The following is a 13,995-nucleotide window of genomic DNA, read 5'->3' on the forward strand; positions in this document are numbered from 1 at the left end:
TCCTCGCCTGTATCAACTTATAACTACCTAGCTTTATAATTAAAATATTGGTAATAGGTAAATTTACTTTAATATTAAAAAAAAAACACCTACTTAAATATCATAGGTACTGAGTATAATATACTTAATAGTTAATACTACATATTCCATCATTAAAAATATAAAATAAACGTTTTGGAAATACGGAATGTATTTCCGTATTTCATAATTAACTTTGATTTTATATACTTACCTACTTACAGTTCATTCTAATTTATATTATGTACGTAGTTAATACGTTAATACGTTATGAAACCTTTCCTAAAAGCTCTTAATATGTCGTAAAAAATGTGAGATATTAGGAAAATAACATAAAATTGAGTAATTTATAATTAAATATAAAAAGCCTCTATGTGTCTTTACGTAATCAAGAAGCAAGTACGCTTTACTTTTTATTTTTGGCAATTTTTTTAAAATTAAAAACCAAACACTAACACATACATGGGCTTACATACACATTCGTTTACAAATTCGCAACTAAAGTACTAAACGTTCTCAAATCCTTAAAAACCTACAAAACAGATAAAATATTACGATCGATAAGGCGACAAACCAAAAACATGATTGCTAAGTTCACCGTAGTAATTGCGACTAATGACTTACGAGTTCCGACAAAATGACAGTTCGTCTGTGCAAAACCTGAAATATTATCGTTTAAAATGTCTGATAGCGTAAAAAAAAATATTTAAATATAATTTTAGTTATGCTAAAGATATTATAGTCCTAAACTATTTGTTTCTTTTTTTCCATTAGCTATCATTAGTACCATTAGCTACACGTCAAACCCTCTATTTTCAGCACTATAATGCTCATATTTTTCGGGATCATTAAATCGGGTATATAAAGGAAAGTTGTTTGGCACTCATGGCCCCATTGAATGACCACTAAGATCTCCAGATATTACTCCACTTGATTTTTTTTATGGGGACATTTGAAAACAATGTTCTATAAAGATCCACTACCTAGTAAATCTAGCAGATTTAAAAAATAAAATCGTGGTTGTGTGTAATAACCTTACTGAAAATCAAATAATATCATCAACCAATAGAGGATGTCTACAACGTTTTCAATTATGCATCGACAATCACGGATCAAACTTTGAACAGTGTATTTAATTAATTGTGTTATTATAAAATAACTGTTGTTCACTTGTACCTAATTGATTTTTAATAAATAATTTTGTACCCATATTTTGTTAGTCTTGTTTAAAACACTTATAAAAAAAAAGTACGTAAAAATATTCAAAAAATAACAAATAAGAATTAATTATAAATGATTTTATTATTTTTTTTAAATAATAAAAAGATGTATTATTTATTAAAATTGGTATGGCTCTTATTCAGTCAATTTTGAATTTAGAACCATAGTTGATTCATCAAAATTACTTTAAAAAATAGGCCTATCCGAATATGGTGTTCAAATTAGGTGTCGCTAAAAAAAAAATAAGTTTTTACCAAAATGATAAAAAAAATTGAAATGTATCTATAAATGTGTATTTTATATACCCACCACCTTGTTAAAGAAAAATCGATTTATTCCAAAATAATCCGGCCGAAACATTTAGTAATAATAAATAAATGTAAAACATGTTTAAATCATAATATTAGTATATATTAACATCATTTCTTATTAATATTATTATATAAATATCAAATTGAGTACAAGATAATAGATTATTATGTTCAAGGTAATTGAAAAGACTAGTTGTTTTTTACTTATTTTTCTAAGGATTTAGCAATGTTAAATATTTGTGATATTGGGTTATAGTTAGATTAGATTTATTACCTTATTTGTGTATTTGTGTATTTGTTATAATTGTGATTTTAAAACTATATATATATGAAAATAAATGAGTTACTAGTTGGTCTATTTTTCTGCTATATCATATATTAACATATGTTAATAAATAAGGATATTATGATATAACTTATATTATAACTATTGATCTCAGGAAACATTACCTGATATTGAAAATTAAATCCTAATGAAACAATTAAAAATAAAATCAGCCAAACAAAAATATCCCCTGAACTTCGAACCTTTGCTCTAACTTTAAATTTCTATTCACCTTCCGCTTATAATTATGTAAGTTTATCTTTTAATAAAGTTCTAACACATCCTAGTACATTACGGAAATGGTATTCCACAATAGATGGCTCCCCGGGTTTCACATCAGAAGCATTAAATGTAATCAAAATTAAATCTGAATTATGGCAAAAGGAAAACCACTTGTATGTGGTCTTATTATGGATGAAATGTATATAAAAGAAAATATCCGCTATAATGGTAAACGATTACAAGGATAATAATATGGTATAAAAACAGATGAAGTGGATGGATTGCCAAAAGCCAGGAAAGCCTTAATATTTGTTGGTGGCAATAAATTCCCACTAGAAAATACCAATTGCTTATTTTCTAACAAATGGTTTGAATACTCAAGAAAAAGTTAATTTAGTAAACACTGTTTTATCTTTTGTTCATGATAAAGGCATTTGTGTAAAAACGTTCACATTTGATGGAGCAGCCATTGACATTTCTATGTCAGCTTGCTTAGGAGCAAACCTTACCATGCCTTGTATTAAATCATATTTTACTCAGCCAGAAACAAAACAGAAAGTGCATATTATTTTTAGATCCTGCACATATGTTGAAACTTTGTAGAAACACTTTAGGTGACTGGGGTGTATTATATGATAAAAGTGGTGAGTTAATAAAATGGGATTATTTTAAAGAACTCGTTTCCATCCAAGACAAAGCAGGCCTTCATTGTGGAACAAAAATGAGATCAAGACATATAAATTATCAAAAAGAAAAGATTGTAATGAGACAAAACGGAGTGCCCATTTAAGTGGTGCACTCTAGCGATCCTCATTACATACTTCCACAACGAGCGCCGCCGCCCAAAACGCGAGTGCATCCACTGTACGCAACTGTCAAACACCGCAACAGATAGCGCTGGCCGGCCATGTAGTCCAACAGACCTTCGCCGTCCCTCAGAAAACATGAGTTTTCTCGACAACCAAAAGGAAAATCAAACCGCTGAAGCTAAATTCGAAATCGTCAGGTTCACGACTATCAGATTATTACTACCCACGATTTCGAGCAAGCACCTAAAAAGCTAAACCAACAAAAAGGAAACATAGTCATTTAACCAGGACCAGTGGTCCACACACTACATAAGTACAAGCCGCTGAGAGCTGATACAGACACCTTCTCCCCGCTGAGTGCAAGGTAATAGCGAGCCGCACGAGTTTCCAGCTCGTGACTACGGACGCTATTCATATTGCACACATATCAGTACCTTGTTCTATAGACTGCATAAGCCGCACAAGTTTTAAACTTGTGACTACGGATGTGTATATAGTCTAGCCTAGCACTCCCGTATTCTCGCACCGTCGAACGCCGAGCCGTTGCCGCCGCCGTTCTACGAGTTCGTCAACCGTCGCGAACGCCAAGCCGTTGTCGCCGCCGTCCGACCCGTTAATATAATCATCGTGAACGCCGAGCTGACGCTGCCGCCGTCCGATTTTGTTTTGTTATTATTTTAACTTCAAGCCATTGTTGTCGTAATCCGTTGTATCGGAATACCACTTTGTGAACGCTGAGCCACCGCTGCTGCCACTCCATCTATCTGCACTATTCAATCAAGCCAACATCACCGGCAACTACAGTCCGTTGTATCGGACTGATAGGATTGAAAGTCAGGACACTGCTGCCACTCACCAACAGCCAATCCGAGACCCGTACTGACCTCATCATTGGCACATAATCCAAAAACCGTGAGTTCTATGTATACATGCCCACCCTTTATATGTAACCCCAAGATAAACTATTTTGAATGTACGCTCGAAAGAGTATAGATAAATTAAAAAGAAATATTGTACCACGAATAATATGAAATATATGTACAAAATAAATACGTATGAAAATAAACGCACAATTATTACCACAAACCAACCAGCGTTGAAAATTCATTACAAGATGAAAGTTAAATTAGCATGTCAAACTTTTAGTTCCAGTGTTGCTGATGCATTTTTGTATTGTTCAGATGTATTAAAACTTGAAGCTTTTAAAAATGTAAATTCAACAATAACTTTTTGTAAAAATATTAATAATATTTTTGATTTTCTGAACACCAGAAATTTTTTGACCAAAGGACAGTTCAAAAAACCATTAAAAGCAAAAGATGAAGAAAATATACTAACATTGAAGTATCGATAGAATAAATTAAAAGTCTTCAAGTCAAAATAGAAAATAAATTTGTGCCATTAATAAAATCTGCCAGTAAAACTGGATTTTTAGGTTAAATTGTATGCTTACAAAGTGTCAAAGAATTTTTTTTTATGTTTTAAAAACTGGTACTTTGGATTTTTTTCTCACATACAAGATAAGCCAAGATCATGTAGAGATTTAATTTTCAAATATACGTTCTATGGGGATTAAATAATAATACCACAGCATCTCAGTTTGAGGCAGCATACAAGCACCTAATAATTTTTCACATAATTAAAAGTTTCAAAAGAAGCTAATTGCCAAGTATTGGACTGCACACCAATCTTGACTTGACAGTAAGTTCAAATAAAAAATTGAAAACAGAATTGGAAACTTAAACTTGATATGTGCAGAAGATTATGAGGAAACAAATACTTTTGAAAACATTAATTATAATAATGAATTAATGTTTGTTGATGATCAGGCGCGTAGCTAGAAATTTCTAAGGGGGGGTGTTATTCAAAATTAATTGAAAAAATTATACACACAAAATTGATAACTTTACGTAGGTATATTTAAATTTTTCACATATATATTATTATGATTAATACAAAAAAAAAATTATTTTTAATTAAATTAATTTAATGCGTCTATTTTTTAAAGCTAGAGTATCAATTATTTCGTCAGTGGTTACGACTAAATCCCGATGAATATTCATAACTCCTAAGCCGTTCAACCGATTTTCACCAGTCGTGTTCCTCAAATATGTTTTTAAACGCCGTAATGAGGAAAAAGATCTTTAACTGCTTGCAGTGGTTACTGTTAAAGTAATCAATATTTTTAAAAGTTGATGAACCGTAGGAGATATTTCTTCATTGCAATTAATGAATGCTTCCGTAGCATTTTTAGGGTTTTTGTTTTTCACCTGATGATGCCATATTGTAAACTCGCCAATTGCAGATACTTTATCAGCTTCAATATCTGCAGAATATGTCTTTAAAAGCTCTTTAAATTCAGTCTCATTTTTCTCGTTTGCATTTATTAAACAAGTAAATTGTTTTAATAATGATTTATGGTTCAAAAATCTGTCATTTAGTTGTTCACAAAAATTATCTAAAAAAGGTACGAAAATCAAAATCCTAAAATAGTCTTCAGGTGATTCTGTTGAAATATTTAAACGATTTGTCTGGTTTATAGCTAGTCGAGGTATTGAAATCATAATCCCCAATGACTCACATTTTTTTTCAACATCACTGTATATTATTTTAAATTCTTCTGCAGCATTAGTACGCAACAAACATACTGCACTCATAACATTATCTGCAAGTTCCATTGATATGGACAAATCTATATCTTCTTTTTGAAGTTGACGACTTAATGGCATACTTAATGAAAACACTTTTGCAAGAATGTGTATGGAAAGTAGAGTTTCTCCTTGTTTTAAAGAGAAAAGTATACTGTTTGCTTTTGAAGATGTTTCTCTATCAATCCATGTTGAAATAGTTTCTAAAGATTCAATTATTGAATCAAAAAGTTCTAAAAATACTAATATCGCTTCATGTCGTTCAACCCATCTTGTTGGGCATAACATTTTTAATTTAGTTTTTTTTGAATCTGGAGCAATTTGTTCTACAGAATTTTGCAAAACAGCCTGTCTTTTAGGCGTGTTAAAAAAACTACAAACTGTCTGAATAATTCCAACAGCATTACGAATTGATTTTACATCACATGCATCAGATATAGCTAAGTTTAATGAATGACTACAGCAGTGTATATATAAAGCTAATGGGTAAGATTGTTTTATTATTGCTTGCACTCCATTGAATAGCCCTTGCATGGCAGAAGCTCCATCATACGCTTGGCCTCTGAGATAATTTAAGTTAATTCCTAAATTTCCAAGACATTCAAGCAAAACATGAGCTAAACCTTTTCCACTCATATCTGTTACTGGTACAAATTGAAGAAAATCCTCTTATTTTGTTGGTATCTTTGTCAAAATACCTAACACACATTGAAAATTGTTCTATCCCAGCTACATCCGTTATTTCATCTGCCAAGATTGTAAAGCATTTTGCCTGATTTATTTTAGTAACAAGCTTCTTAATAACTAAACTGTTTATCACATTTATAATTTCGTTTTGTATATCAGGACTGATGTAAGTTGTATTTTTTGGAAGATTTTCAAAACAATTTTTTAATTCATCTTTGCTATTCATAAGAACATATTTTAATATAACTCTGAAATTTCCCTCATTATTGGATAGGAATAAAGAACTTAAATCAATAGGACCACTGTCTGTAAGTCCCCTAAGAGCAATACCTTGTCTACCACAGAGTAAGATTGTTTCTATTATTGGTCTTATCATTTTTCTATTTTTTTCAATTCCTAATTTTAATTTAGAATCAAGTTTAACAGCAATACTTTCTTGTTTATTTTCAAATACAGACAAAAATTCATGAGCTTTTAATGTGGCAGTAATATGATAATTTGTTTTTTAATGGGCATTACATTTTTCTACAGCACAGTGCCAATTACTAAATTTTTCGAAGACAAGTTGACCTAGTTTTTGAGTGTTGACTTCTTTTGGACAAAACAACATACGATATTTACAAAAAGCACCATCGCAAGATACTGAATAAGCCAACCATTTCCATCTACTAAGCCAATTAATTTGAAATTTAAGATTCCTTCTACCACTACCAGGAAACTTAAATGTTGTATCAGGATTAAATGTGTTCTTTAAAATGTTATACCGATGAGAAGAGTTAACCTTAAAAAAATAAAACAAGCAATACGCGTTAAGCATAGTTGTGCCACAGATTACATGACTACAGAATTAGATGCAATTAGAATTAAAATTGAGTTATTAATATTCATTAACTTGATAACTTGAAAAATTGAATGCCCCATGCATTATGTATTTAGGTATATATAATATGTGCAGATCAGCAAAAAGTACAGAAAGCATAATATAATTATTTTAGAGATATATTGTACATTTTAGTTATGCAGCAAATGTATTCAATAATTATTATCAAGAAATCAAGGTGCAAAAAAAGCATTATTTTGATAAAAAACCTGAAATAAAAGTTACTTAACAATAATTATAATATACTAAATACTTTACTTTTACTATTTAAACAGTGATCTCTGAACTACAGTATACTGTACTATTGCTATGTTTCTTTTTACAAATAAAGTAAAAGTGTTAACACATTGTATTATACGCACTTATGTCATATTATACTGATATATATATGTATATATATATATAAAATAGTTAATATTAATTATTTTAAAATATTAAATATATTAATATTAATTTATTTTACTAGGTATTAGGTATACCGTATACAAGTAAATATATTTTCTACCTGAGACGTGGGCTGTTCAAATTGACCAATAAATAAACCAATATCTATTTGTGTAGGAGTAATAACTGTTTGAAGAGCAGATGGTAGAGCAGATGCTGATGGTTCAATCTAATAAAATTTAAATTTAAAATTTACACAAACAATATTAATACATGCAAGTATTTGATTCATAATATTTACTAATTTGTTATTTTCATTGTGCTGTTCAGACATGGATTGTGAATTGTGATTGAATGGAGTTAATGCAGATTCAGCTAATGATACTACCACTTCCATTTCATTCTTATTAAAATTAAGTCATTTGATTGGTATAACACATAATAGAATCATTTTCAACTTTTACAAATTTAAACCACTTACTAATTTGTCATTTTTGCCGAGATTATCAGTTTGTACTTTAGGTGTTTTTGTGTAGTATGATAAAATAGTGCTTTTTCTTTTAATACCTTTCTTTGTAGGCTCCATAGTTCATAATTATTTAAAATTTAAAAAATGTTGAACTTATTGGCTATTGCAAACATATAACACTTATGAACATAATAACATATTTTATTAAGTATTAATTAGTTTTATTTGTTATCACAGAACTGATAAGTGAAATAACATTCGGATAGCCGATAGATCATAAATATCTATGTTTACGATAGTTCATCATGATCATGATAATCAAATAATCAATAATTGAAGTTGTAAACGTTTTCTTACACGCTGCATATATATTATTACTAGCTGCCAGTGTGCCTTTATTACGGGCGTTGTGGAAGCCGCCTCCGGCGCCTTCGTGGTGGTCAAGTAAAACTCTAACGCCCGTTGGACTCGCTGAGAGAGGGTACCGATTTTGGAGACACAGTAATGATAGTGCCTTAGGTAGTCGGAGGTGATTTAGTGATAAGAATTCGTGATAAGACATGGCTCTTTGGCGGTCTCGTTTAAAAGTCGAGTAATTTATATTACTAAAATTAAATATTAGGTATTATGTATTATAATAATTGTTATTGTGTCTAATTAACCTCTAAAATCCCAAACCTAAACTAAGTACCTCCCATAATTAAGCCAAGGACAAAATTGTTAACTTAAATAATATATATATATATATGATAAAATAATATATCGTTTAATTTATATATATAATTAATAATTTCTTAGGTTCTAATATTATTTAAAACCAGGTTACAATATGTTATCACAATTTGTTTTACTGTTATCTATTTATGTTAACTGATTCTTACACAATTTCATAAATGATTATTTATGTACAGTCACACTATTGGAGGTAAGAAGTTTGGTGAGTAGGATATTAGGTACCTAATATAGCAATAATGCTGTTATTTAACTAAAAATTTTTGCTGAAAATTTTTTTGAGGATTTTAATTAAAAATCTGGGGATAAAAAAAAAGATTGTTGGAGATTTAGGAAACTTTTATCACGCATTTTTGGGTAATTTACAATTTTTTACCTGGCAACACTGACCGCGACGATTAACGGTCGATCGACATCAACGCTGATGTATCAATTTATACTCATAATAAACTGTGTTGGTTAATAATTATAAGAAATATTTAATTGTATGGAAATCTATTATTCTTTTTTGTTGTAATGTCATAAGTTGTTAATTAAATTAATAAAAAAAAAGATTTCATAATAAATACAAAAAATTGTTATTTAATAAATTATAATAAAACATAAAAGTGTGAACGTACGAAATTAAAATAAAAATCTATACCTAATTTCCCGTTTCAAAAATATACATAGATATTAACCACTTAAATGTATTAATTAAAACTGAGAATTGGTATTCTTGTTTGAATTATGATAATGTAGATGATATGATAAAAGAGTTTTTAACTTGAAAATAAAAGAATTTATAAATTATTCAACTATTTTTAAATATAATATTAACAAATCAAAAACAAAGCGGACACTCAAGGAATGGATTACTACGGGTATCGTAACCTCTATTAGAAATAGGGAGAAATTGTATAGGTACTAAATTGAAATCTAGACCTTTTGACATTAAATTAAAGCAATACTTCAATTTGTATAGAAACATGTTAGTAAACTTGTACGTTTATCTAAACAATTATATTATCAAAAAGATAATATAAAGCACGCTCAATCTAATTCTAAACTAGTTTGGCATATAATAAATGAGGTCACTGGAAACCCGAACCAAATAGTTAACGAAATAAACAAGATAAGAACTAATAAATTTGATATTATTACAGATTCTAAAATTGATATCTGTAATGAATTTAATGATTTTTTCGTTCATGTAGGTAAAAACTTAGAACATATAAGTACAAATACTTTACCACCTCAAGATAAAACTGACATGGATGACAGTATTTTTCTAAAACAAATTGACAAAGACGAAATTATTAAGCATCTTAGTAAAATTAAAAATCATAATTCTTATTTCGAAAATAATCTGACGAATTATATACTCAAAAGTGTTTCAAAATCTATTGCTTTGCCTTTATCTATTATTTTTAATCATTCTTTATCAACGGGAAAGTATCCTACAACCTTTAAAAAATGTATTGTTATACCCTTACACAAAACAGGAGATAAATTATCATGTGGAGATATTACCGTCCTATACTCCGGCTCCACGAGAGAAGTAACCCGTTTCGCGTATGCTGACTGGCGAAATTCCCCCACTTAGTGCCTTTCGCTGTATGTAAAATACGTGGAGATGCGCGGATTCGGACGCGATTTGGTCGGGACACGAGTTACTTCTCTCGTGGGCCGGAGTATATATCATTATCATTAATTTTGTCAAAAATTTTTGAAAAATGTATTAAAATCAGAGTACTTGATTACTTAGAAAAGAAATCATTTTTTTCAGTTTCACAATTTGGTTTTAGAACTGGTTTGTCTACAAACGATGCTCTTTTCCGGGTTGATAACTTTATTTAAAAAAATGTGGATAATAATTTTAAAGTAATGGTTATTTTTTCGCTGTGGCTAGAGTCACGGACACCGTGAATATAATGCGTTCACGGACATTCGATGCGCGCATGCGCAAATACCATATTTTGTTATCATGGGTATTTACTGAGTATCCGGACACTGATAAAATTATTATCATATTATCATTATTTAATACGTTTGTCCGTACATTGTTTTAATATTATCATTTAAAATACGTTTTCCGTACCTACATTATTTTAATATTAAAAGTATATTAATACGTTTGTCTGTACATTAATATATTAACACTTTAATATTTTAAATTATTATTAATTATTATTAATATAACTTATCACAATATTACTTACCTTAAACTGACTAATTATTATTATTTTTTAATAAATGTTAAAACAGTGCTGTGAAGATTTGATTTATTAATTACATACATTTATACACTTTGAACAAAACCAAGCACTATTTTTTTCTTTGGATGTAAGTTTTTTCTCACATTTTGTGTGATACCAAAGTAAGCAACTATCACACAAAATGGAGTTGTCGGAACCAATATCTATATTACATTTCGGACATATCCATACATCTTTTCGTTTCTTCAAAGTTTTTTCCAAGAACTTCCATCCTTTATGTGAAAAAAATTTTTGAATTAAACTTAATTTCACATCTTCCTCTAAAATAGAACTTTGAATTTGTTCTAGCTCTCGGATTTCGCTCTCATGTATTAAAACATTGTGATGTAATGCTCTCATAACTACTTCGGTATCAGTTATGACCCATTTTAACATAATTTCCTGCTTTTTGGAATCATGTTGCATACGGAATAGAATTGGACACCCTTTCTTCCTTTTTTTCAGACCAATGGTAGTCATCTTTGCTCCTTTAGGACGACCACACATCTTTATTTTACAAAGCAATTTTATGTCTTGTAATCCCATTAGATAAACATAATTAAAAAAGTAAGCTTACAGATTAGAAGTCAATTTATTATATTTAAAACATTTGTATATACCGTTAGGATTTGAGCAACTTGTTGATGCACCTTTATTTATAGGTGGACCATCATCTTTGGTCGATGGTAAAACCAGAGAGCTGCCTGGACCATCAGTAGCTTCTATAAACAATTCCTTTCCTTCTTTCCATGAATTATATATATAATGAAGTTGCTCAATTTTCCTTTCATAATGAGGAGAAGGTAAGGTTGAAAGTAAACTGGCTATTTTACTACCTATGGTCGATGTATGCCTAAATTTGTCATTTGATGACAATTTCTTTGTGTTTTTGGTCACAATTTTTACATTAACTTAATTTCCAGGTATTTCTGGAAAAGCAGGAGGTGTTTGAAATACTCTTTGGTGTTGCTGATAATATTTTTTGTCCATCGAATTGCACACAAATCTTCCTGGTATAAAGTTATATTTTTCGTACTTCTTAAATAAAAAATATGGCGGCATGGCAAAGTCAGAGCTACATTAAATTGACACCCACAAACATTAACAGTAGTGGAAGGTAATGATTTCGATTTAAGTTCAAACTGATTTTTAACAAAAGCGAAGGCATAAGGTGTTAATAAGGAAAAATATTGAAGGAGATCTGTATCTTTAATTCTTGTTGTTGGTAGTTTTTGGACCATTTTTACGGCTTTTGTGTCTCGTTCTAATCTTAGGCATTTTAACACAATGAATAATTTTTCAATAAAATTATTGAGATTATAAAACGTTGGTATAACACTTTTTAATTTTCCGTTAAACGATTCCAAACAGTTGTTGGTATTGTTTAAAAAATGTCCACTATTAAATGTCAACCCTGTAACCCATTCATTTTTTATATTGTGCCAATTCTTTAAAAAATAATCAAGTACAGTTGCTGGTGCTTCAGATTTTAAGCGCTCAAATAATGCGTTGTATTCATCTATGGATTTGGCGTAACACATATCTTCAACAATTTTTTTTAATTGATCTCTTTGAACATAGTTTATGTTTTGTTTTTCGCATGTTATTTCCCGATTGAATGTTCGTAATACATGGAACAGACATATAGCCAAATTTACATTTGGAAATATTTCTCTTATGACTTTCCTTTCAACCATATCTTTGTCAGTCATATATAGTCTAGTATCGGTACTTCTGTCATTCAAACTTTTAAATGTCTAAAAAAACCAGCGTAACGTCTCTTTTTCTTCATTTGTCATGAGCCCTAGAGCTACTACTTCGCTTTGTCCATTGCCATCTTCCACCATCATTACATACAATGGAAATCGTAAATTATTTAATTTATACGTTGCATCTGCAAATACTACCTATAATGATAATTTCAAGAATAATACAACATTTATTCAGAATAAAACATTTATTAAAGATTGTACATCAATTTTAATTACATATAAATTCATATATTAGTTTACATATAATTCACAAAATAACCATACCATACTTAGCAGACTAATAGTTCACATATAATTCACAATATAACCTTACCATACTTAACAAATTTATACTTTATTACCAAATTATTATATTATATAATTAAAATAATTGACAAATTAGTATTCCACATTTATAGTAATATTTTAGTTTATATATTATTGACATTGTATTACAAATCTAAAAATACACATCTAATTTCCAATAAACCTCTATATTTCCTACCTCAGGAAATGCTTTAAATGTATTCTGCATTATTTTGTCCTGGATAAACAGACCAATCAAATTTTGATCACTATCAGCTGATATTTCAACAGTATTTAGAAGAACCAATTAAAATATACATTGCAGGAGCAGCATTCAGAAAAAAAATAATCTTATTTATATAATTATTTTTATTATTTTATGTATTGTAATCATGAAAGTCATATTTATAATACAAATTAAAATGTATCGCCTAACTATATATCCTGTAGGTACCACTGTTTTTGGGTTTTGGGAAAATATTGGAGGATCAATAAATGCCCAAGAAACTTGTATCTACCTATTTTGAATTTTGTTGTTGAAGTTTGACAATAAATAAATAATAAAAAAGTATCTATACAAATGCTAGTGTTATTTTACTTTATAATATAGTGGTATAATTGTAACATCCTGATAAGTATACCTATATACTTTTACAAAACTGATTTTTTTTAAGCATATATATATTTATATGGTGCAAAACTATTTAGGAACTCATCAGGAAACATAGAAAGTTTGATTTCAGGACTCTAAAAAAAATGAATGCTATCACTTTTTTGTCCTATAATTCTACCATAATGATTGAGATACCTATATATACTTAAAATAGTTTTATCATAATATATTGTCTATCTGTGTTGAATTATAGGATTTCCATTCAATAGACATAGGGTATATTTAAATATAAATAATTAAAAAAGTATGATACAAAATATTTTAAGATAACTACTTTTATATGATATATTATATATTTATATATAATTTGAAAAAATAACTA

At 29.2% G+C, this 13,995-nt stretch overlaps 2 protein-coding genes across 2 annotated transcripts; one reads left to right on the forward strand and one right to left on the reverse strand.

The window, feature by feature from the left end:
* Positions 1-2,249: 2,249 nt before the first annotated feature.
* Positions 2,250-2,887, forward strand: LOC103308608. Its single transcript, XM_008182295.1, has 3 exons — positions 2,250-2,325; positions 2,480-2,614; positions 2,673-2,887. The coding sequence occupies exons 1-3, from the start codon at positions 2,250-2,252 to the stop codon at positions 2,885-2,887; spliced, it is 426 nt and encodes a 141-aa protein (XP_008180517.1).
* Positions 2,888-5,050: 2,163 nt separating this feature from the next.
* Positions 5,051-8,091, reverse strand: LOC100575786 (52 kDa repressor of the inhibitor of the protein kinase-like). The gene is made up of 6 exons (XM_008182296.1): positions 7,987-8,091; positions 7,807-7,908; positions 7,627-7,734; positions 6,788-7,022; positions 6,200-6,712; positions 5,051-6,138 (listed from the first exon to the last, which is right to left on the reverse strand). The coding sequence occupies exons 1-6, from the start codon at positions 8,089-8,091 to the stop codon at positions 5,051-5,053; spliced, it is 2,151 nt and encodes a 716-aa protein (XP_008180518.1).
* Positions 8,092-13,995: the final 5,904 nt, after the last annotated feature.

Source organism: Acyrthosiphon pisum, chromosome X (genome assembly GCF_005508785.2).
Source record: "Acyrthosiphon pisum isolate AL4f chromosome X, pea_aphid_22Mar2018_4r6ur, whole genome shotgun sequence".
NCBI classification, from domain to species: Eukaryota; Metazoa; Arthropoda; class Insecta; order Hemiptera; family Aphididae; genus Acyrthosiphon; species Acyrthosiphon pisum.

Excerpts from the sequence above, each read along its gene's own strand:
- LOC100575786 (XM_008182296.1), bottom strand. The coding sequence starts at position 8,091 with ATGGAGCCTACAAAGAAAGGTATTAAAAGAAAAAGCACTATTTTATCA. Across the intron at positions 7,023-7,626 it reads TTGAACAGCCCACGTCTCAG|GTTAACTCTTCTCATCGGTA; the intron begins GTAGAAAATATA and ends TATTTTTTTAAG. Across the intron at positions 6,139-6,199 it reads ATTTTCTTCAATTTGTACCA|GAATTAACTTAAATTATCTC; the intron begins GTAACAGATATG and ends TTGGAAATTTAG.
- LOC103308608 (XM_008182295.1), top strand. The coding sequence starts at position 2,250 with ATGGCAAAAGGAAAACCACTTGTATGTGGTCTTATTATGGATGAAATG. Across the intron at positions 2,326-2,479 it reads AGAAAATATCCGCTATAATG|AAAAAGTTAATTTAGTAAAC; the intron begins GTAAACGATTAC and ends TGAATACTCAAG. Across the intron at positions 2,615-2,672 it reads AGCAAACCTTACCATGCCTT|ATCCTGCACATATGTTGAAA; the intron begins GTATTAAATCAT and ends TATTATTTTTAG.